This window comes from Alnus glutinosa, chromosome 10 (genome assembly GCF_958979055.1).
Source record: "Alnus glutinosa chromosome 10, dhAlnGlut1.1, whole genome shotgun sequence".
Taxonomy (NCBI): Eukaryota; Viridiplantae; Streptophyta; class Magnoliopsida; order Fagales; family Betulaceae; genus Alnus; species Alnus glutinosa.
In genome coordinates this window covers 2,009,620-2,034,610 of record NC_084895.1, presented here as the reverse complement: position 1 = coordinate 2,034,610, position 24,991 = coordinate 2,009,620, and the positions used below count along the sequence as shown (strand labels likewise).

The 24,991-nt window shown below is 35.6% G+C and overlaps 1 protein-coding gene across 17 annotated transcripts; it reads right to left on the bottom strand.

The window, feature by feature from the left end:
- Positions 1-9,228: 9,228 nt before the first annotated feature.
- Positions 9,229-24,229, bottom strand: LOC133879532 (putative disease resistance RPP13-like protein 1). 17 transcript variants are annotated; one of them, XM_062318109.1, is made up of 16 exons: positions 20,975-24,229; positions 19,898-20,516; positions 19,620-19,810; positions 19,444-19,521; positions 17,941-18,221; positions 15,451-16,164; positions 15,259-15,318; positions 15,131-15,181; positions 14,215-14,368; positions 13,869-14,119; positions 13,645-13,764; positions 12,433-12,493; positions 10,730-10,860; positions 10,379-10,642; positions 9,927-10,016; positions 9,230-9,844 (listed from the first exon to the last, which is right to left on the bottom strand). In XM_062318109.1, the coding sequence occupies exon 1, from the start codon at positions 24,080-24,082 to the stop codon at positions 22,895-22,897; it is 1,188 nt and encodes a 395-aa protein (XP_062174093.1). In that variant the 5' UTR covers positions 24,083-24,229; the 3' UTR covers positions 9,230-9,844; positions 9,927-10,016; positions 10,379-10,642; positions 10,730-10,860; positions 12,433-12,493; positions 13,645-13,764; positions 13,869-14,119; positions 14,215-14,368; positions 15,131-15,181; positions 15,259-15,318; positions 15,451-16,164; positions 17,941-18,221; positions 19,444-19,521; positions 19,620-19,810; positions 19,898-20,516; positions 20,975-22,894. The 17 variants fall into 17 exon arrangements, 16 of the variants coding, with proteins under 16 accessions (XP_062174103.1, XP_062174104.1, XP_062174093.1 ...); XM_062318118.1 differs by having other exon boundaries at positions 13,891-14,119; XM_062318117.1 differs by having other exon boundaries at positions 13,984-14,119.
- Positions 24,230-24,991: the final 762 nt, after the last annotated feature.

The following is a 24,991-nucleotide window of genomic DNA, read 5'->3' as shown; positions in this document are numbered from 1 at the left end:
AGAAAATTATGGACGGTTTGGTCCTAAACCGTCCAGATTTACTCTTTTTTTTTTTTTTTTTTTTTCTTTTTTTTTTTCGGTTCCCTTTTACTTTTTATTAATATAATTGATTATATAATGAAAATTCTCTAGACGGTTCAGTTCCTTTTTTGTTCGGTTCCACTGCTTGGGGGTTTCAGCGGGATAGGGCCCAAGAGGGACCGTCGCCATCGTTGGGGTAGAGCCAGGAGGGACCGTCCCCGTCGGTGACGAACACACAGAGGTCGAAAGGCCTTGGAGGGGCGTGGGGATGCGGCGGACGGCCGGGAAGAGTGGGCTAGGGAAGTGCGGCATGGACCCTGGGGTACATTTGGCGCATTGAGGCTCTTCACGATCTGCTGCGCCGTGGCCAGGACTCGATCCTCTCCGCCTGTATTGACGCTCTTCGTGGTCGTGGTTGCCATTTCCGGTTTCGGATTCTTGAGGTTTCAGTCTCAGAGACAGAGAAAAATGGTTCGGTATCAGGAAATTAGGGATTAGAAATTTGGGGATAGGAATAGCGATAGCGAGGCCATTTTCTCTTTTCTTTGTTGGGTTTGCGTGAGTGCGTGTGTTTGGGTTTCGGAGGAGCTGAGGTTGATGCTGAAATGAAGAGAAGTGGTGGCCATGTGTGGGAGGGTTTCTGGCCGGTTGTGATGTTTCAGGCCAGATCGATTTTTCTATATACATATGTTTTTTTTGGCTGTAAAGGAAATGGGCGGTTGTGATTTTGGTTGAGAAAAAATTTGGATGGATGTGGTTAAATTTGGGGACATCACACGGATTGATGATATGGCATGAAAAAAAAAATTTCCAGACGATTTTAAATGAAACCGTCTGGAAATGAAATTTTATGGACGGTTTGGTAAAAACCGTCCATAAAATTCTCTAAGAATAACATTTATAGACGGTTTTGGATGAAACCGTCTATAAATTTCTAGACGGTTTCATCCAAAACCGTCTGGAAATGTTAAAAACCGTCCATAAATGCCTCTTTTTTTTTTTTGTAGTGCCATTATACAACATTTTGGCTTGGCAAATGAAATTTTTTAATCTCCCAACGGGCAAAAAAAAAAGAACGAACAGGAATCATAAGATACCAAACAAGGGCCACACAACAGCAATTTGCAATCATCAAAACCAAAAAGGCACAACAAAATGAGCCCACCTAATCTACCTTATAATGATATTAATTTGATTTATATCAATTATAATGGAATGAGCCTACCTAATCTCCTGCATAATCGAAAATTCCCACTCCAGAAGTCTTTCCTCCTTCACTCAAGATCCTCCGTGAGGGTATTTCCAAGTTGGGCTGCATCACTTTTCCATTTTCACAAATTTTCGTGGTACTCCCTCCATCTTAGCACCAATAATTCAACATTCAGGGATTGACTTCCACACTGTTGCTCCTCGGAAGATCACCATATGGTAATGTTTCATGTACTTATTAAGCTGAAAATAGAGTGTGGAAAGAACATGTAACTCATCTTGGTCTAATAAAACCAAATTTTGTCCATAGTGACTCAGCTTCATCAGTCGCTAGAAGCACATTGTTCTCGATGCAAGTCAACAAGGATTGAAAGGAATCCTAAAACGTTCATCAATTTAGAATAGGTGCCAAAATCCAAAAAAGAAAAAGGAAGCATCCCATCAATAGATGAAATTAATTACCTGTCCATGAAAATTCGTATCTGTTGCTACTATGTGAGAATGTGCATACGTTGTACCCTGCACAATTAATGATGTAACGAGTTATCTCATCATTGTCAAAACTGACTTCATATGATTTGATCTTCTTGATGCTTACTATAATGGTAAATCATTTTTTTTCTTTCAAATGCAATGGAAAATCACCTGTATATATACTAACATACTCTGAAAGCAACTATCTAGTTTCATATAAAGAGACCAATTCCAATATTTAAGAACCCTCCATCTTTTATCAACATTCAGGAGCAAGTCTAGAAACTATCTATTGATCTCCACAAACTACAAAATTTTACAAAGTAGAATGGATTTTGTTGCAATTCATGCGACAAAACAACTTTTGTTTTGGCAATTCGTGGTGGATAAATCTAGTTAACATTTTCAATTCAAATAAACAAAAAAGTAATTTTTGTGGCAAAAGAACTGCAAAATATAACAGGAAAAAAATACTCACCATAAGGTCTTCCATATGGTGATTCTTCAAACAGTTAATGTGGTATTCATTTGCACATTGAGGGAACAATGCACGTGAATTAATTGAATATAAACTTCCTATAATAGAAAATAATTGTGAGAGGGCCAAAATTTATGTTGAAATTATAGCCTAAGCAAGCATTTTCATATTAGTATGAGATTATACACAAAATGAGAAATGTGAAATGTTAATGAGCAGAGGTCATCATTTTCATAGGTAGACAATTGACAACCTTTTGACACGGAATATAAACAATTCATGGCATGACACTTAGTGTCCTTATTCTATTGATGCTGACATGACACAGTAACGGAATTCGTCAAGTGTTTTTGACGGAAATGGACTACATGGACTAAATTATTATTTTGGTCTATCCTGAAGACTTTTGAATTATTTTTTATACCATAGAGAGCGATTTATAGTTTAAGCCAACTACATGGACTAATTTTGCATTTATTAAAAAAAAATAGTTGTGTTAATCCACACCCTTGGGTTTTATTTTATTTTTATTTTTTGTATACAAAAATAGTTTAGTTTAGTTTTTTTATTTTAGTTTTTAAGGGAATAAGGGTATAATAAGAATATAAAAAATATAAAAAACGGCATTTTTAACACACCTTAGTAGTTTGATGTATCAGTTTAACACACTTATAATTTCATGAGGTTATTTTAAAAACGGTTGTTAGTTCATGAGGCTTTTTAAAAAAATTTTTCCAAATAAAATCAATCTCTAGCATGATATTCAAACAGAACATCAGTTCCAGTAGAAGCATATTTACCTCGCAGTTGAAGCAAGTAGAAAAGGTTTCATTATTTCCATATCCTTTTTAGTAAGAGACCAACAATTTCTACCCACAACATATCACTACTCAGAAAAGCAAATCCAATTAATTAAATAAAACAATTGGCTTATTGATAATCTTATTGGAATAATATGATACTTTGGTCCGATCTGGCAGTACGTATTCCTCAAAGACCAACTCATGCAAGCCTAGATATCTTTCAAAACAATGTGGAGGCAAAGGTGGAAGTTAAAACTATGATTGGAAAAAAATACGTACTTTCTTGATAGTCTTCCCAATCTCTTACTTTAAGATGAGCTACACTTCCAAGCACCATTATCAAATGGCTTTGGTCATCTGGAATAATCCAATGAAACCAAAATTTAAGTATCATTGAGTTTGTAAATTAAATGGGGGAGGGTAAGAACAAGTGGAAGTTCACTCCACACACTTCACTCTTTATTTTGCTGAAAAAAAAAAGAATAAAAATAAAATTCACTTACCCTGATGTTTCGGCAATCTTGCAATTATCCCTTCAAAGTTTTATAGTATCGATCCCATATGCTTTACCATAAGAGGCACTGCCAATGAGATTTGCTTTATAGGTCACCTTATTTTTGACTTCTCCTGCAGGAATGACCGATTACTTGTCTCATAACCAAGAACTAATTTAGTCACCATAAGCTGTTACATTTTATGAATTGCAATCTTTACTTTGATTTGTTCTACTATAGTGAATGGTAATAATAGTGGAATGCTGATGAATAAACTAGATTTAGAGATATTAAGAAGTTGTGCTAGCTATATTATGAATAGGGCTTCTTTTTTTCTTTTTTCTTTTTTTTTTTTTTTTTTTTTTAAATATGAATTTGATGCCTTTTCTCTCTTAGCTTCTTGGTGAATTTGAATTGGTTGTAGTTGCTAATGTCATAGAAGTTGTTGCTGCTGTTTGAAGTTGATTAACACCTCCCCGCAAACTCATGGGGCATGGAAGAAGCCTAATCATAATCAATTGCTTTGCAGATTAAAAGGAAAGTATTTGCTACTAAGGGGGAAAATGTTAAATTGGTATTTGTTGTTTGGAGTTACGACAAATAGTTCTCTAAGTTTTAAAAAGTGACTAGACATTCTATGATATAAGCAAAAGAAACAAACAAATTCATGCAGTTCAAGTTCAGTTCGGATTTTGTTAATTTTTATAAAGGTAGTGACATTTTTTTTCTTACCACGACGAGTGTTTATTCACACTTTAAACTCCAAATACCAGTTTGTCATCGGGGCACACTACATGAACCAATTTAACAAAACAAAAGAAAGGTTCCTCACATGTGTGGATCAGTAACGCTAAGCGTGTTTTTTTTTTTTTTTTTTTTTTTTTTTTTTTTTTTTTGTCTATTTTTTTGACAATCCAAATGAATTTATAATATAATGATTTCAGGCCTTGAAGTACACAATATATTCCTAATAACTACAGGGTATAATAGTGATTAAGAACCAAATGTTGCTCTTGCCAAGAAAGAACATAATTAATAAAGCGTTAAGCTTCCATGCCGTAAAAAAAAAAGTAACGGTCCCGATTCATTTCAAAACATTTATACTCACACGTGACACGACGTCGTGGAAAAGTGTTCGATGAAAAACACCTTAACGCCGTTTCAAATGGAAGGAAAAAAAAACACATTCACGATTTCTCCCTCTTGATTTGCTCCATCATGCCCACCTTTATCACCTTCACTTTCTCCACCACCTTCATTGCCACGCCACGCCACGCCACGCTCTTCCCGGTCTGCAAGTTCATAGCGTGGTACACTTCGCAAAAATACGGTGACCCAGAAGCCGACAACTTTCAATGCTTGTCTAAGCGTCAAGGTAGCTCTTTTAGTTATCCTTTAAAACTCACAAAAAACGTAGAAACAAACAATCGTGGTTGGCTCTCAGGCCTAAGCTCCCAAACCAAGTCTGAATAAATTGTCTCTCAATTCTTGTTACTCCACGATCTCACTTGTCTCCATAGAGATCCAAGAGATAGGAGTTGACCATGACCGGTCCAAGCCAAGCAGGATTCAAATCCAAGCTATCCCATTTCTTGAACCAGACCCTAACACCAGTTCGAGGAATTAAAAGGCAAGCCCTGCTACCACTACCGGAGGAAGAGAGACCTGTGGTACGTACATCTTTTACCCGCATTGACAAGGGACGTGAAGCAGGAAGCTCCAGCTTCATGGGTGGCCTCTGTTTAGATTGTGAAGAACAGGGGAGAACAGAGTGAAGTTGTGGAAGGAGGCAACGTGGATGTGTTTTTTTTAACTTCCTTTGAAATGGTGTCAAGGTGTTTTTCATCAAAACCTTTTTTTCCACGACGTCGTTTGAGTTAAAATATATTAAGATGAATCTGGACCGTTGCTTTTTCCTACAGCAGATGTCCGGTAATTTTCTTTACCGCATGGAAGCCGGATCCATCTAAATAATTTTCTTTAGATTTAGTTTTTCTGCTCTTGTGTTGTTTTATTTTACTGTTGAGACTTTCTTTTTGGCTCGACTTCAGCCTCTTTCGGTGTCTGCTCAGTTGCTGTGCTTTTTGCAAATGGCTCCTTCTAGAACCCTTTGCTTTCCCACTGTTAGCAGCCTCTGTAGCCCCTTCTGTTCTCTTGATGGGCCGGGTCATGTAATTGACCCATTCTCGACTATTCTCTATCATTTCCTTGTTGCACCATCTTTGGATTGTTTACATGCTTTTGTTGGGGTTGCCCACCTTACTTGTGTTCCTTTAATGTTATATTTCCCCATTTTTCTTCTCCCCATATTGATTAGGGGAAAAAAAAAAAAAAAATTCCACCCCCAATGTTGCAAATGACTGGGCCAAATTGTGGGCTGCACCATTTGTGGTACGAGGGATTTCAAGGACAAGTGGACAACCAAAATTTAAGAGGTGAAAGTATGAAATAAATCTATAAGGACGTAAATGCGTTATTTTAATCTATTCAATGTGTTTTTAAATCTTAGTTATTCGTGATTTTTAATTGGGTCATTCCGTTCAAAATCGTCTAAAAATGTTGACATGGCATTAACGTCCGCCTGTTCATACCCGTTAATGCCACGAATATTATTGCCACATCAGATATTTTCACATCTGTTTGCCATAACCCTATTTTAGAGCTTCATCCGATCATTGAATTTGCAAAGGTAATAATGAACTCCAACCATGAAATGGAGAAAAGTATCAGATCCATGCTAAATCCAAGAATTGCAGCACTACTTGTTCTAGGTTCATGTCAATTTAATATATCAAAATTTTGCAAGTTCATTTCTAAAAGCTGCTCTAGTTTTCTACATTATCCAATTACCAGAAAATACATGTTATATGTACATCTCTTTTTATGATCAATCATTGGATTTGTGGTACCTAAATTCAATAATTTATTAGAAAAAGATATGTGGGCACTACAGATTTAATGGTTAATTAAAAATAAAATAAAAAAGATGTATTGAAGATATATAGAAGATGTAAAAAGATATTGCTCTTACTAAAATCTCTCCACTCTCATCTCTGTGCTAAAAAAGAATATATCAGCTTGTAAGGTCAAGTAATAATATCTAGTATTTGTATACCACTAGACAAAAACCTCACATACATTTTAAGGGAAAAGGCTCTGCAAAATAGAGCAACTGAATTTGCTAACACTATATTAAACAACCCTTATATAAAGCTTAAAAAAAATTCTAGGAATATAGGAAAGCAGAAGAAAAAACTTTTTTTGGAGTATTTTTATTGAAACTAAACAACAATAATAATTGGACAATCAAACCAGCCTTACTGTAAACCTTGAAAGTAAAATTACAAATATAGCCTATATAAAAACTGTCGCAACTTCGCTCAAGCCAACTTTGAGCGAGGGTAGCATATTTGTTCTATGATTAGTCTTATTCGCTGCAGAATGCAAATGAAAAGAAATATCTCATCTAGTTAGTATCTATTGATACTCGAGTAAGCTCTGCCACTTTCTGCTTACATATTATAGAACATTTCAATTGACAATTGATTGGATGCACTATGGCCTATGCAACCATCAAGATCAATAACAATTAAAAATCTGTCACATTGACGATGTAAATTTAAAGTTAATATAAGACAACAAAATAAATACCAAGGAACATGATGCAAAAGAAACCTATGCAATTCACTTATGTCACAGAAAACAACAAAAACATGTTACATAATAAATTCCATTTTCGTGTACAACTTCAGATTAAGCATTATAAAAACATGTTACTGCATTATAAGTAAGATCAAAACAATCTTCATCACAGGCCCCATAATTATGTAACACAAGCAAGTGCCAATGATTCCATATTGGAAAACAGGGCAAAAAATCACTAATATGAAAACAACAGCTTGGTCTAATTTTATCTACACGTTCCTCATTTCATCAAGCAAAGTGCACTCAAATCTGTTTTGAGTCAATACTACAATCCAATTTGAGAGAGAAGCAATTCATGCACCTTGTCTCTTATAGCGGTCCAACTGACAACCCCTTCTCTCTTTTACAGATTTTTAAGAAGGCTCTGTTCGAATGTGCGAAGGTTGGATTGCCGGGACCACAAGTTGGAATCCCTTTGGTGAAAAATGGTTTAGCTAGTTACAAAACTTCAATTTTGTCATATTGACGGGTAATTCATAGAATATTGCTTGACATTTCCCTTGGAGCAAAATGACATTTCCCATGTGAATTCTCACTAGACTGGAAGTGGAAGGACTTGTACAATGCTTCTTGAATCTTTCAAAAGAGAGATAAAAAGGATTCATGATAAAAAAAAAAAAAAAAAAAAAAAAAAAAAAAAAAAAAAAAAAAAAAAAAAAAAATGGAAAGAAAAAAAAAGAAAGTTGTATAATTTCTACAACATGGTATGGATGGAACATGGTATTTCATCCCTAAATCTTAACATTTACCCGACTACTCCTGAATATGAAATTATGTGTTTTTCCTTAATTTAAAAAATGGAGTTGTTAGTGTTCATCCATAACCCACTGAATGCTCTAAGGACCTGGTGTAAACAAGGTCCTTTACATCCCCCAATAGTAACCTGCCAAATTAGCTTGACTTCTCTGTAGAATGTTTGTTGTGGTGGACTCCACACCTTGTCATCACTAAATCAATTAAATCAATGAAAAAGGAAAGCAGGAAACTTGTTGGATGTTTGTTTTCTTTTTTTGCCTTGCTTGCGTCCTTTTTCAATTGGGGCAGAATTATGTTGGTGTATTTTTTTTCACAAAAAAAAAAAAATAAATAAAGAAAATAAAATAAAATAAGGCATAGAAAAAAAAAGGGTGTTTGGGGGGGGGGGGGGGGGTGTCTGAACTTCTAGCCAACCTCCCCAGTACCTTTTCTTTTTCTTTTTCTTTTTATTTTGTATAATTTCAAAATGAATTTGACAGAAAAATTGCTGGAATTTGTAGGGAATGAATTATTTGTTACACACACAAACCACATTACCACAATGAGTGATTTGTAACTTTTAAAATCTTAAAGGGCTATTTGTCAAACAATCAAACTTCAGAACCAATTTTATAATTTTTCCAAAAACATTAAAGTGCGTGTGAGAGACTAAACCAAAATACATATTTGCATATGCTCATTGGGCCAAATTGAGATCTGCATATGTCCAAACTTGAGTTGGAAATGAGAGAAGAGTTTTGAGAACAACAAAGTTGTTTATGATGGCTACGTTAAACTGAATTTTATTGTAGCCTGGAGGAAGGAACAAGTTCAAGTCTCTTGTTTCAGATTGGTAGACATATTTGTAAGTTGAGGTAATAATAGTGGCTTCTCAATGCGGCATGGCGTATGGCAAGCTGAATCTGCGAATACTAGATCATACTTAACCCTTATATAAAGCATATAATTGGATATAGGAAAGTAGAAGAAAAATTCTCTCTGAAGTATTCTTATTGAAAAAACAGAACAACAATAACAACTTGGCAGTCAAGTCGACCTTATTGTGATTAAATAAAATTTAGGATTCAACACAAAAGTAAAATTACAGGACCAGTCTTGATTAAAAATTGTCGCACATTCGCTCATTCCAATGTCACGCGAAGTTTCTATCCTATGATTAGTCTCATTCTTGCTCGTGCCAAGGTCAAGCAAAGGTCACACAAGATTTTGTTAGGAAATATGTCTTGTTTCCCAATACTCGTGAGACACGAGAAAGAAGAAAGCGGAAGAAAGATAAACATCCAATCACAAAAGAACAAAAGATTTACGTGGTTCACCTCTAAGGGCTACGTCTACAAAATTGCAGCAGATTTCACTATGATAGAGAAAATAATACAAGAGACTTTTACAATTCATAAACGTTGATTAAACTATTCAACTCTCAAACTCCTTTATACAAAACCTAGAAAAGACATCTCAGTGTTCCAACAATTTTTCCCATAACATTAGAGACTCATAACAAGTCTTTAAATAGAAAACTAGAGTTTTTAGGTGGCAGTGTCCGGGCGCCACTATGGTTCGGTAGCATAATGCCCCATGTGTCCAGTCAAACCAACACGATGTCCAGACATGCCTCAACAAAAGTCGCTCTCTGGAGCTCTTGTCTGGACCAGGCTCCACGCCTCAACAGATTTGTCTCTTGAAGAATTGCACATTCCCACTCTAGAAGCCTTCCTCCACTCAAGATCCTCCATAAGGCCATTTCCAGGTTGGCTTGCATCACTTGTCTATTTTCACAAATTTTTTGTGGTACTCCGAACACCTAAGCACCAATAATTCAATGTGCGAGGACTGACTTGCAGGCTGTAGCACTGTTGTTCCTCAAAAGATGAGAGCATATGGTAATGTTTCTTGTACTGATTCAGCTGCAACACAGAAAGATGTACATATTAATCTAAACTTCTTGGCGCTTAGAAACCCCAAACAGAATGTTGAAAAGATGCCTACCACATCTTGCTCTAATAAAACCAGATTTTGTCTATATTGATTCAACTTCATCAGCCGCTGGCAGCACATGGTTTTCAATGCAAGTGAATCCTACACTAACAACGTTGATCAATTTAGAATAGGTGACATTGTCCCGAAAAGAAAGAAAGAAAAAAAGCATCCCATCAATAGAGGAAAATTATCTTTCCATGATAATCATTATTTGTTGACACAATGTACACTAATAAATGTGGAACATTTTAGCTGACACTGGTGTGTTATCAACAATTATTTAAAACTTGAAAAAATACTCAATAGGATTGAAAATGGCGGGAAGCAGTTTACAAGATTTGATTCCAAGCATATGACTCTTATTATTGACAATAAAAAGTGACCCTGTAAAAGAATCTACAAAGAATTAAGGACTAATAGCAAAATCGAGAGTTATAGAAATAAAAAAGATGGGAACATACCTTGTTGATTCGGAGCATCCCCAATTCTCTATGGAGTTCTCAACAATTTTTGGCGGTGACATGAGAGAGACTCAACTGCACAGTTATGGCATAGTGAGAGAGGCTCAACTGCCCCATTGATAACATACCAGTACCACATAGTCAACAGATGATGTCACCATCTAAATCCAGCTTCAGTTTCTCATCTCAACAGTTTGATAATTGAAGGTATGAGAACCAGTACTAGCTTGCAATTGGTTTAGTGCTGGATGGATATTAGACAGCCTGCCATTTTGTTACCATAAATGAAGTCATCCACTTTAACAGGATCATATAATGGCCACAAGAAAATCCTCTGCTGCCATTGATTACCTTTTCCCATGTGAGGCTTTCAGGAGATCAGGTGCACTTCAAACAAAAGAAAAAGAAACCGAAATGCCCATGATGTCGATTTGGCACAAGACTTTCACAAGCTCCATAGGTTGCCATTGAACTTTTAGTACCTGTTCATTAGAAAATAGCTAAACATCTAAATCAACTAAGAAATAACAGCACATGCATAATAAATTCAAACAGAAGATGTATACACACAATAGTTTATGGTAGTGCTAACCCAGATTGCAATAAAATATTCAATGCAGTTGCTAACCTAGTTTCAAATCAATTAGAAATGTTTTGTTGTAGATTTCCAACTTGGAAGTAGATCTTCTGTTTTGGTGAATTTTCAAACTGACAGCATGGACCTTCTCTATTGTGGTTTTGTTGTCCACACTAGATTGTATTTTTAATGTGTCATCTAAAATTTCCAAATAAAAGAATGTAATGATAAAATTATAATCATGAATACTGAGAACAATATCAACAACAATTGTAGAATATTAACAATTTTAGAGAAGCAATCCAAAATCATGAGGAAAAATCTGCCATATCGCTGTGATTAGAATTTTTGGATTAGTGTTAGTGTAAACAGAAGCCTTTGCATGAGTATGTAACCTTGGCTCAACTCCAAACCAGTTCACTCTCTTTAAGGAATTGAGCATTCTCACTAGTATAAAATTAAAGCAAAATAGCCAGCTCCTTAGACATGTCTATATCAAATTATTGTGATCTTCCTTGAATTTATATACAACTCATTATCTAACATCAAGTGAAAAAGGTTCATACAAGGTTCCTGGAGCATAAAACAAAATAGAACCATAATCGTACAATTAACATAACAGCCCTACTCATATTCTTATTGCCATGACATTAAATTAAAGTATGACAGCTAAAATAGCTCAAGTATGAGAATAAATCTTAGGCAGCAAAAATTCCCTCCAAGTTGATAGTTTTTCTAAATTCAACTAATACGAGTTCTATGAAATCGCATGTTAAATGTAACTTTCTTTTCAAGTAGAGAAGAGTTTAGTTTCTTGTTACCACTTTACTGTACATAAAGCTTAATTTTTGTTCACTGATAGTCATCAACCTAGCGGATGTAGGACAGCCGACATCATATTTCTACGATTAATTAGGAAATTTTAGGTTAAAGATTTTAGCTTTGAACTTATAAAGGATGGAAAAAATGAAGTACTAGGTTTATGCTTCTAATCAGGGTGGGCAAGATTGAAATTTGAATGATTTGAATATGTATGAGCAACCATAGAAAAATATAGAGCAAACTGAGAAGTTGTGCAATAAAAATCAACTAAACAATAGATCAAATAACATGTAAGTCATCAAACACATATGTTGAGTAACTAGGTGTATGAGGCCAATCATTCACTCACTTGACTGTCTTTCTATTCTAACAAAAAGTTAAAACTCAAAAAAAGTGGGGGATTTACGACTCAAGTCCCCATGCTTCTTTTATTAGTATTATTATTATTATTGGAAGTTGCACACCTGGAGGGACATGAACTCACAACCTTATCCCCCCACCTTTCTACAAAGGAAGTACTATTTGAACTAAAGCTCATTGGTGCAAGTCCACATGCTCTAGCGACAAATTCAGACAGAACTCTTCAAAAGAGAAAAATACCCAATGGGAGCGAGTAAAATGAATATTAATAGAAACACAAATCTTGGGAGCAAACCTTGTTGATTCAAAGCATCCCCAATTTCATATGGAGTTCTCAATCATTTTTTTGTGGTAACCTGAGACAGAGATAGAATCAACTGCTTATGTCCAGAATGGTGAAGCAAATAAAAAAGTAACTAGTGGGCAAAGCATTCTGTTTTATCAAACATCAAAACTCCAACTCACTCAAATCTAGCACTAATTTAACTGAATGAAACTATGTTTTTTTATAAGTAATTGAAATATCATTAAAAGTGCAAAGCGCAACTCAAGTACACATGAGGTATACAAAAAAAACTTCTAACTATAAGTAAACAGAAGTACAAGAAAATTATTAAAACTAATCACCAAGGGGCTAAAAACGCAATGGTCAAAGTAACTATTTCCCTGGACAAGAACGGCACAGTTGGTCGATGTTTAGGAATGGGTTTTCTTTTGCCGATGTTCAATGCAAAAAGACAAAAAACAGTAAAAACACTAATTAGGTACTCCCGCTCGCCGCTTCCACCCTACTTAACCGCACCGACAGCCGCAGCCTTCCATTTCCGTACGTCTAACTGGTGTGATAGACATCGACCTTGGCCAACTGAATCATCTTTTAGCCTTAAAGCAGTGAATGAGACATGACTTCCTTTTTTTTTTCTTTTTTTCTTTTTTTCTTTTTTTTTTTTTGTCGGTGACATGAGTTTGTTGAGTTGGGAAAAAAAAAAGATAGTGCATTTCTTCAACACATTTTCGGACAATTTTAAGTTTTAAATTTATATATTGATTTATTAGACCCATATTTAAATTTCACAAATCCAATAAATAAATTTAAAAATAAGATGTGTAAAAAATATATTTATATCATTTTTGCACTAGTGATAAGTTTTTTAAAATTCATTTTATTTTTTAAATGTAAGGAATTTTTTTAAAAAAAATCCTATGAAACTTCGAAAAACAACTAAATAACCAAATTTCGAAAAACAAAATATATGGCAACACGACTTACGAGCAACACTGAAACATCACAAAACCAGAAGCCACATCCAACAACATTCACTAATTTCTTTCAACTAACCTATCTTTCAAGTAAATTCAGGCCAACATATGATTTAAATTTTATCAGTAGCTAGATCTAAAACCAATGCAAGGGTTATAGACAAGAATAAGCCAAGTACTAATTCTGTGGTCACAGGATATGCCATAAGCAATGATTATTAACTCTTTCATGTCTGCAAAGAGGTACCTTGACCCGCAAAAGATTGGACGGTGATAGCAATGACCACGACCAATTATCCTTGTTAGCACAAAGCCCAACTCCTTCCCTCCATTGCAAAAGACGATTGATTGCCCACATTAGATGTACCTACAGCATATACACACTAACTTCAATACCCAAAAGGCCAATTAAAGGCAAGTAAAGAATCTCCTTTGGGTGCCCAGAAAACAGATTAAAATAAAAGACAACACCTAGAGATTAACGTTAATACACAGTTTGGTTGCCCCCCAAAGAATTGAATTTTGCACTCCATATTGAATTCTATCGGTGCTCGATTCCCTCAAGTTATCAACATTGATGACATACCAGCAGCACTTCGTCAACAGATAATGTCACCATCTAAATCCAGCTTCAGTTTCTTATCTCAACAGTGTGATAATTGAAGGTATCAAAACCAGTACTAGCTTGCCATTGGTTTAGTGCTGGTTGGATATTAGACAGCCTGCCATGTTTTACCATAAATCAAGTAATCCACCTTAACAGGAGTTACAGGATCATACAATAGACACAAGAAAATCCTCTGCTGCCCTTGATAACCTTTTCCAATGTAGCAGCTTTCAGGAGATCAGGTACTAAATGGTAATTCAGAACCTACACTTCCAACAAAAGAAAAAGAAACTTAAATGCCCATGATGTCGATTTGGCACAACAGTTTCACAAGGTCCATAGGTCTCCATTGAACTTTTAGTGCCTATTCATCAGAAAATAGCTAAGCATCTGAATCAACTAAGAAATAGCAACACAAGCATAGTAAATTGAAACTGAAGATCTACACTCGTGTGCATTAGATGATTTCAATAGTTTATGCATAGTGCTTTTCACACATCCTGGCACAAAAGTGCAGCAATACAAGTTTGTGGTAGTGCTAATGCAGATTCCAATAAAATATTCAATGCAGTTGCTAACCTAGTTTCAAATCAATTAGAAATGTTTTTGGGTACAAATAAAACCATGCATTAAAAATAGCAGATTAAACTTCATCTGCCCCTTAGTTCCAACTCACAGATCTTTACAGGAAATACCATAGCTAAATTCAACTAATTTCAGTTCTACGGTAGTCATCAAACTCGCCGATGCAGGACAGCAGGACATCATGTTTCGACGATTAATTAGGAAATTTTAGGGGAAAGATTGTGGCTTTGAACTTATAAAGGATGGGGAAAAAAAAAAATACTAGGTTTATGTTTCAAATCAGGTTAGGAAAGATTTCATTTTTAAAGGGTTGAATATGTATGAGCAACCATAAAGAAATACAGAGGAAACTGAGAAGTACAATAAAAATCCATTAAAAGTATGATAAAAAAACAAGTTTGCCATCAAACATATACGCAAATTAACAGGGTGCATAAGGCCAATTGTTCACTTACTTGTCTCTATCTTTCTATTTGAACAAAAACTTAAGACTCGAAAAAAAAATATTCAATAGAAGTGAAAGTGGCAGGAAGTAGTTTACAAGATTTGATTCCAAGCATATGACTCTTGCTATTGACAATGAAAACTGGCCCTGTAAAAGAATCCACATAGAATTAAGGATTGACAGCAAAATTGAGAGTTATATAAATACAAATGATGGGAACATACCTTCTATAGAGTTCTCAATCAGTTTTGGCAATGACATGAGAGATACTCAATTACTCAGTTCTGGCATAGTGAATTAAATGAAGAATGAACCAGTGAGCAAAGCATTCCATTTTATCAAAGATAGGAATCAAGGAAACCTAAAACACAGAGGGTGAATATATTGATGAACTAGCAGGTTGAAAATGTATGTACCTAACAGTAGAAGCTAATATTATACTGAAAATTGGGGACTCTTGCTAGTCTTGTAGCTTATTCAATCAATTTGTCATCAATCCATATCTGTTCGAGGTGAGCAATTTTACACCATCCTTTTACCTCTTTTACATTGCCACTATTTCATCAACAAAGGACATTCCAAGATCAGTAACATAGAAAGCAAGGCAAGCAACCCTTTTTCTGGCATGTACTTGAGCTTAGGGTAGCTAAAGATAAGCAATGCTTGAAAAACATTCAGGTGTTGAAAAACCGTCAGACTGGTGGGCGACAATCATGCTTCAAGGAGGGACTCCACATCTTTAGAATTGCCAGCAATTGTCAAATGTCCAAGAAAGGAGAGGTTCTGCAAACCCCCTCCCATTCAACCCGCAATGACTTTGTCACAAGCGTAGATGTTAATTGATTTCAGATTGGAAGGCAAGCCCCCTTCAGGAAAGCACTCAACTTCTGAACAAATAATTACATCTACTTCATTAAGAGACGAAAGGAGTATGTGCATCTTGTCAGGAAGTGATCTCAGACTTGTTTAACTCTAACAATGCATAGCCATCACTAGCAATCTAGCAACATCTGTTTGAGCAAGGCTATCTTGAGACTCCTTTAACTCTACACATGATCTAATAGTGGTATCGAATTCCCAATATCAGCTTTAGGAAGATGTCTTGTAACCCATTAAACAGCTCAAACATCCTGCAATGCAAAACCAAACAATTTCTCGGTCAATCAATACCAAAGTTTAGGGGAAAGATTATATGTTGAACTGTTTGAATATGTATGAGCAATCATCAAAGATACAGAGCAAACTAGGAACTTTTGCAATAAAAATCAACTAAAAGCATTGATCAGTTAACATTTTAGTCATCAAGCACATATGCAGAAAAATTGGGTGTATAAGGCCAATCATTCATTACTTGTATTTGTCTTTCTATTCTAACAAAAATTTAAAACAATAAAAAAGGAATTCACAATGCAAGTTTGCATGCTCCAGTGATAAATTTAAGATAGAACTCTTCTTAAGAGAAAAATACCTAATAGGAGTGATAGTGGCCGGAATTGATGATTGATAGTAAAATGAAGATTTATAAAAATGTAGTGTTTTATTTTTCTTAGAAGTGTTTTGAGAAGAATTTTGTAGTTTGTTTTGGAAAATGTGTTTGTAATGGGGGCACATCACAAAACTAGAAATCATATCAAACAAGATTTACTAATTTCTTCCAACCAACCTTTCTATCAAGTAGCTTCAGGCCTACATATAATTGAAATTCTGTCTATAGCTAGATCTAAAACCAATTCAACGGTTGCAAAGTAGAATAAGAGTAGTGCTAATTCTATTACAGGATATCCCAAAAGCAATGATTTCTTTGTCCTTCAGAAATATTTCAGCTCAAACAGAGCATTATTTCAGCTCTTTTTGTTCTGAAATATTTTACGGAAAGTTTCTAAAATTTAAAGTAATGCTATGTTTGGTACTTGTAAAAACATTTTTTTTTTTTTTTTTTAAAAAAAAGGCCTAACTTTTGAATTTTGATTTGTGTCATTCTATTATAAAGAAAAGAATTTTGATTTGTGTCATTCCATTTTGATTTGTGTCATTCTATTTCAGCTCGGACGGAGTCATTATAATGAGATTTGGGGACTCTCGCCAACAAGACATAACCAATACTCATATATCTATCTATCTATATATGTGTGTGTGTGTGTGTGTGTGTGTGTGTGTGTGTGTGTGTGTGAACTACCGACAAAGAAAAGAACCACCAAAAAAAATTACCTCCACCTACCGACAAAGAAAAGAACCACCAAAAAAAATTACCTCCACCTCTAAAACAAGCCTCAGGTTTTCATTTCAACATTTTGATAATTGAAGGTATCAGAAACAAAACTAGCTTCCAATTGGTTCAATACTAGCTAGATATCAAGCAAACTACCATTTTTTACCATAAATCAAGTCAGACACCTTAACAATGATCACACGGCAGCCACAAGAAAATCCTTTTCTATCATTGATTACCTTTTCCCTTATAGCAGCTTGCAGAAGAAAATGTACTGAATGGTAATTCAAAGCCTATACATCAAATAAAATAAAAAGAAACCAAAATTTTCCCGTTATTTGATTTGGCACCACAGTTTTACAAGGTCCACAGGTTCACTAACCTTTCAGTACCTAACAAAATAGCTGAACGTCTGAATCAACAAACAAATAACGACACACGCATAGTAGATTGAAATGGAAAACATACACACACGTGCATCAGATGATATGAATAATTTATGCAAATAAAGATAACTTAGTTTATCGTGGTGCTAATGTAGATTCCAATAAAACATTTCATGCAATTGGTAAGAATATGGTTTCAAATCAGCCAGAAGTAATACTGTCAAGGTATTACTTCTGGTGTTCATATAACTTGTTTTGCATGGTAAAATTATCCATGAAAAAAAAAAAAAGGAGCAATTGGGGTTGCTTACTCATAGACAAGGCTCTCAATGGGGCAAACATTGGCACCAACAATGGCAATCTGAGAGGTGGTGTTCGTCCTTTTCACCAAAAATGGTTCTTTGTATGTTATGTCTTTGTCAAATACCTTGGACCAGTACCTCTTAATCTCCTTCCCATCCCACGAGCCTCGTTTTCAATGTCATGCACATCATCACTTGGTTCACATTGTCTTCTTGATCTATTTCCTCACTGTCGACACTTGGTTGAGCTTTTTCCACAACTTACTATTACACTTGATTGTTATGTCTACCTGCAAGCACAATCAACAAAAATTCTAATCATGCTTGAAAAAACCTGGTTGGCACATTCAAAAATTAGCTACAAACAATATCTATACCCTATGGAACAAGATCTACAACTTGAAGAAAGTAATTATCACGAATATATAGAAAGATGCATATGCAATGCCGTCTAAATATAGCAAGGCAACAATGAACAGTGCAAATATGTAATATGCACAATATTATTACGATATCCATGATGGGTGCAGGTCTTAGTAGTCAAAAATTCTGAAGTAGATTTACGCGATTTACCGCCAGAAGAGTAAGCTTTGGATCAAACAAGTGAAGCACTAAGTAGATCAAATAAAAAAAAAAAAAATCTTATTATCATCACATTTATTATTCCTGATGCTGTTGTTGTTGTTGTTATAAAGTCTAAAATCAGTAAATTAATATATGCTACACACCTCTGCACAGGGAATCGAGAATATGGATAAATCAACAATTTTGTAGCACCTGAATATATTATATATATATATATATATATATATATATATATAGGACAGCAACACAACATGTTTCTATGCTTAATCGGAACCAAATTTTAGGGGAAAGATTGTGGCTTTGAAGTTATTGAGGAATGGAAAAAGGAAGTAGGTTGTTTATGCTTCAAATCATAATAGAAAATAATGTATTTTAAAGGGTTTGATTATTTATGAGCAACCAAAAAAAAAAAAAAAAAACAGAGCAAACCGAGTTGTACACTAAAAATCAGCAACAGGACATCTTAGTAAATCAAACAAATATGCAAAATAACTAGGTATATAAGGCCAATCATTGACTTACATGTCTCGGTCTTTCTATTATAAGAAAAAGTTCAAATCTAAAAAAATTTGGACAATTTACTGTGCAACTGCAAGTTTGCATGCTCTGTTTGTTTACATGATTTGATTCCAAGCATATGACACTTATTTTTTACAACAAAAAGCGATCCTACAAACAAGGAATTAATGATTTACAGTAATATCAAGATTTATAGAAAGACAAATCATGGGAACATACCCAATTCTCTATCAATATAAGAGAACAGTCTGAAACTCACACAGCCAGCAAAATGAAAACTTTTTTACCCTAAAGCATCCACCAATGCATAAAATGGTATCCAATCTCCATATTCAATGTAAACATCTCAGACACATTCTTTTTTTCCTCAAATAGGTAGTGAGAAAAACCACGAAACCAATGAGTTACCGGATCGATGTGGCCTAGGACCTCTTTTCTCCTCGCAGCTTCTTCCTCACTCTCATACAGCCACAAATCAATCAAGAACTACAAACAATATAGACGTTTATTTATATAAGAAAATTCACTATAATGCGACTCTAACCAAGCCAACAAAAAGAAAAGAAATCAGAACGAATCTTTACCTTTTCCAATTCCATATTGCGTTGAAGATCAGCCTCGGTGGGTCCAGCAAGAGAGATTGGCTTTGTGATGCTGTACTTCGCTGCCGTCTGTCGCGAAGAACCGTTTGGACTATTAGAATCCACCATTTCAGCCCAACACCAAAACAAACGAATCTAAAAGCAACGATAGGCGGCAAAGTGGGCATAGCATTCTGTTTTATCAAAGACAGCAACTAAGCAAATTAGAAGAGATTGGGTAAATATATTGATAAAATTAGATGGTTGAAAAGTTCACGTACCGAAATTGGAGAAATCTTGCTATACTTGTAGCTTATTCAATTGGTTGCCGATCAATCCATATCTGTTCAACGTGAGCAATCTTGCGCCATTCTTTTCCTTTTTTACTTTGCCACTCTTTCTTCAACAAAGGACAATCGTGGATATTTAGAATAGAAAGGGAGGCAGGTAACCCCTGTTCTGGCATGAACTTGAGCTTAGGGCACCTCCTGATATGCAATTTTTCAAGAGCAATGAGGTGTTGAAGCCCCTTCTTGTCCAAACATTTCAAATTTGGAAAGTCGTAGATTAAAAGATAGGTCAAACTGGTGGGCAGCAACTGTGCCTCTGGGAAAGACTCCAAATCTTCATTTTTGCCAGCTATTAAGAAATGTTCAAGAATGGGCAGGTTCTGCAAACCCCATCCCATCCGACTCGCAATGAGTTTCTCACAACCCAAGATGACAATTGAGTTCAGATTGGAAGGCAAGCCCCCTTCAGGAAACGACTCAACTTCTCGACAGTCTTCTATATACAATCTCTCAAGAGATCGATGGTGTATGTGCATTTTTTCAGGAAGTGATTTCAGATTCTCACAATATTCGATGTCTAACGATGTAAGGCTGGGGGCACGCAATCCTCCTTTTGTCACGGGTGGATTTTAGTAGGCAGGATCAACGGTGTTAGATTGAGGTTGCAGAGGAGTTCTATGGGAAGCTTAAGCATGCAGGATAGTTAGCTTAGTAGTGGAAGGGAGTGAAGATGCAGGAAGCTTGTAGAAGGTGGGTTGACCCGTCAACAGTACACGTGGAGACTATTGCATGATGTAAGGCGATTATGCTGGGCAGCTGGATTACAGTTAGGAGGTTATACACGTGCGATAGGAGTAGTTCATTCTGTTTCTAGTTGTAAATACAGTTCAACATTTCTTGCTGTAATTCATCACTTGTATAAATAGTTGTAGGTTAGTTGATTGTAGATATCTTGGATCATTGTTGTTCATTGAACAAAGGAGATTTTCATTCTTTTCTTCCTCAATTCTTCTTCTTTTTACATTTTATACACTGATTTTTCATAACAGTTGAAGACAACTGTTACACCTTTTGGAAAAGATACAAAATTAGGGCAATAAGAGATACGAATCTGCAAGGTGACTAAATCATGTTCATAATGTTCTGGAACGGTAAGAGATTCCAGATTGCTACACTCGTCGATTTGGATGTCATAAAGCTTTGGGAATAAATGTAATGGAAAGGACTTGAGAGAATCACAATTCTCCAAACACAATTTTTCAAGGGATGAATAGCCAGGTGTGTTGAGAGCTCTAACTTCTCACAATCACTAATCACAAGGGTTTTTAATGCGGAGGGAAGACCATCATAGGACTCCAAGGCAATAAATCCTCCAATTACGAGCTTCTCCATTCCAGTTGGCAACTCCTTTAACAGCGTCTCATTACAATTGCTGAGCTGCAATTCACGAATAGTATGAGTCAATGGGAGTGGAGCCACCAGCTGCGGACAATTAATAATATCAAGTTTGGATAAAGAAGAAAGATGGACCGGCAACCCTCCTGTTAGCTTACGACATTTCTCAATATAAAGCTGCTCAAGTTGAGGAAAAGCTCCACCTCCATTTTCGTCACCAAAAGAAACTCATTCCTCCCACTTTGGCATATCCTCCAAGTGAAGAACTTTAAGGGCACCAAACGGCTTAACTGAAGAAAAACAGTTGCCACAAAACTCATGACCCACTCTAACAACTTCACCAAACCCAACAATAGAGAGGTTTTGCAGAGAGGGTAGTAGCCCAAGCGGTGGCAAGCTGCTGCAATATTTACAGCTTTCTAGATAAAGACATGCTACATTAGAGAATGAAGGATGCCCTACCCAATCTGAAAAACTTTTACCACCGTAGGATTTGATAGTGAGACTTTTCAAGTTTGTATGGGGTTGGAGACTATCGAGTACACTTCTTTGACTTTCTGAAAAATTATTACCATCTTTCCATCCCAATACCAACTCTTCGAGATACTTTCTATCCCTTAAGCTTGTTGCATTCAGAACATCAGTAGGAGATTCAACATTTTGGAGCTCCAATATTGAAAGTGATCCCCGGAGATTTGTGAGTTTTTTTAACTCTCCAATACACAACCCACTACCTTTGCCGACGATAAATTTAGTCAATGTCTGGAGGCATTTTAATCCCCCAAGTTGTATCGGCATGTCTTTTATGCCAGTTCCAGTAATATCAAGATGGCGTAAACTAACGAGTTTCTGCATATCTCTTGGCAATGAAGAGAGCTTTTTACAATTTAATAAAATCAATGTTTGCAAATTGCACAACTTACATATAGAATCAGGCAATATTTCCACATCAGTGTAAGAAATGTCCAAATAACGTAGATATTTAAATTTGCCAATTGAATCTAGCAATTCAGTAATGTTCTTATAGTACAACAGATAAAGCATCCGTAAGCATCCTAGTGTCGGCAACAAATCATGTGCTACTTTTTTACTCAAGTAGTACAAGGGCGCATTGAAATCTATCATATTGAAATGTAGGAAAGTGCGCAACCTCTTAGCCTTGTGAAGGTTCTCAAACTTCTTCAAGTTGTGAAATTGTTTTTTGGAAAAATAGGACATGTGGCGAGTATTATTTACAATGTCATGAGAACAATCACCCTCCAACCTTACAATAAAATTTCCAGATATAGATGTTGCTAAATCGCTCACAAGATCATGCATTACAAAACATAACTTGTCAACACTTGATTTTTGGAATAATGATCTTGATTATAGAGTGACGAAATACTCATTACCAAGTTCTTCCATTGTTTTGTTTTTGGATTGCTGGAGGAAACCTTCTGCCATCCATAACATGATTAACTGATCTTTTTTGAAAGCATAATCCTTTGGAAAAATTGAACAATAAGCAAAGCACCGCTTTAGGTGCGAAGATAGATATTTGTAACTTAATCTTAGAGCTGGAAGAATACCCATCTCATCAATTGGCAAATCTCATAATTCACTCTTCAATATCTTATCCCATTCATCAACATATGGTTTAGATCTTAATAGAGCCCCAATTGTCTTGACTGCTAATGGAAGGCCTCCGCACTTTTCCATGATTTTTCTACCTATTACTACTAACTCTCCATGCACGTTAGAGTTGCCATCATGAAATGCATGTGCTGCAAATAGTGTCCAACAATTTTCTTCTAGTAACTCCTTTAGAGGATGAGTTGAACTAGCACGCATAACTGATGCAACAGAATGATTGCGTGTTGTTATGATGACCCTACTTCCTTGTGCTCCAAATTTAAAAGGTTTGCTTAGTTCCTCCCAGTGAACATAATTCTCATTCCAAACATCATCTAATACAAGTATAAACTTCTTCCCCATTAAACACTCCTTTAATCTAAGTTGAAGCTGATTTAGATTAGTGACATAACAAGGTGACGAAGTTACTGCCTCCAAAATTATTTTGGTTACCTTGAACACATCAAATTCTTCAGAAACACAAACCCATGCTTCAAGGTTAAAGTGCTCCTTCACTTTGTCATTATTATATACAAGTTGAGCAAGGGTGGTCTTGCCAATCCCCCCCATGCCGACTATGGCAATCACACTCATCTCTTTGCCACATGCATCATCTGAGAGCAACAATTTAATTATTGCCTCCTTTTCATCATTCCTACCACAAATTTTAGACTCTTCAACCAAAGACGTCGTGGGCAATCTTTCCGATAATTTCCCTCCCGCACCTTCTCTTAGGCCGATAACATCCTTTTGTTGTGTTAGAGATTCTAGTCTTTCGAGAACGTCTTTTATCTTTGGCTCTATCTCTTTGACAAAAGAATTACGAAAAGTAGAAATAGATTTCCGTACCTTGTTTGCAGTGGTTTGAAATTGAGCATCCAACTCGCTTCGCAAAGCTTCAGTAGCAATCACATCCAAGACATGCTCTGCATCATAGACTGCATCTTTCAGCTCATCAAGCCACTTTTTCACAACAGGCTTTGAAACTTGCAACTCCTCTGCGTCTTCAAGCACTGCATTGAGGGTCAGGAATGTTGTGTTCAAATTCTTTAGGAGTTTATCGGAGAGTTTTCGTCGCCGAAAGAAGTCAACGAAGTCACCAGATGCCATTTTTTCAAAAAACACTTGAAGGAAGGGAGAGACAAAAACGGTTGCAATCTCAGCCATGGTTTCTTCTTTGGAAATCGAAGGAAATGAAGGAAGGGGAATGCAAAATGCAGAATAAAAGCAGATAGGAAGGTGTGTTTTGGTTTAACAAGGAAGAAGGGAAGTTATATTGATCCTAGAGGAAAAAGGAAGAGCTATTGGGAGTGATGGACCCACGAGGGGCAGGGGCAGGGGCAGCTCTAAGCAGTTTCTCACAAAAGGAATTACTTTTACACCAAAGAAGGAAGTAGGAAACAGCCTACTGGAGTGATGGAAGCGTAAAAGAAATTACTTTGCCTTACAATATGTTTCTTTTGTAATAAGTGGAGACCGACTCATTAACGTCAAATATATAACAATCTTTTGCTTTACAATCTGTTTCTTTTGTTTCTTTCCTTCTCTTTAGATAATGAAAAGAAAGAGATTTGCTTTGGATTCCATTGATGGATTGAATATGGCCAATTGTGGTGGACTCCACAACAATTGTGAAAATACAAGTCTGAAACACTTCAAACAAGTTTGGCAGAAAAGTTTAACAGAAAAAGAGGAGCTGCATTATGATCATCCTCCTATAGAAAAACTTTGTTATTATTTGTTATCATCCTCCTATAAAATACTTTAAGGATATATAGAAAACTTTGTTATTATTTGTTTAAAGCGATGGCTGTGCTTTGATTTGATTATAAGAACTCAAAATTTGAAAAAAAAGGACATAATATAATTACAGAAACATATGTTCTAAATAGAGAGAAAATATTATAACAGCAGAGCACTCTGTTTTGGTATGTAAAACAAAAATAGCTACAAGCGGCACATGTGAAATAGTAATTAGGAGAGATGGCTTTGGATTCCGTTAATTGGTGAATTAATCAGGAATAAAAGATAAAGGAAAATAGAAAACTGATTTAACACTTCATCATTTTACAAGAA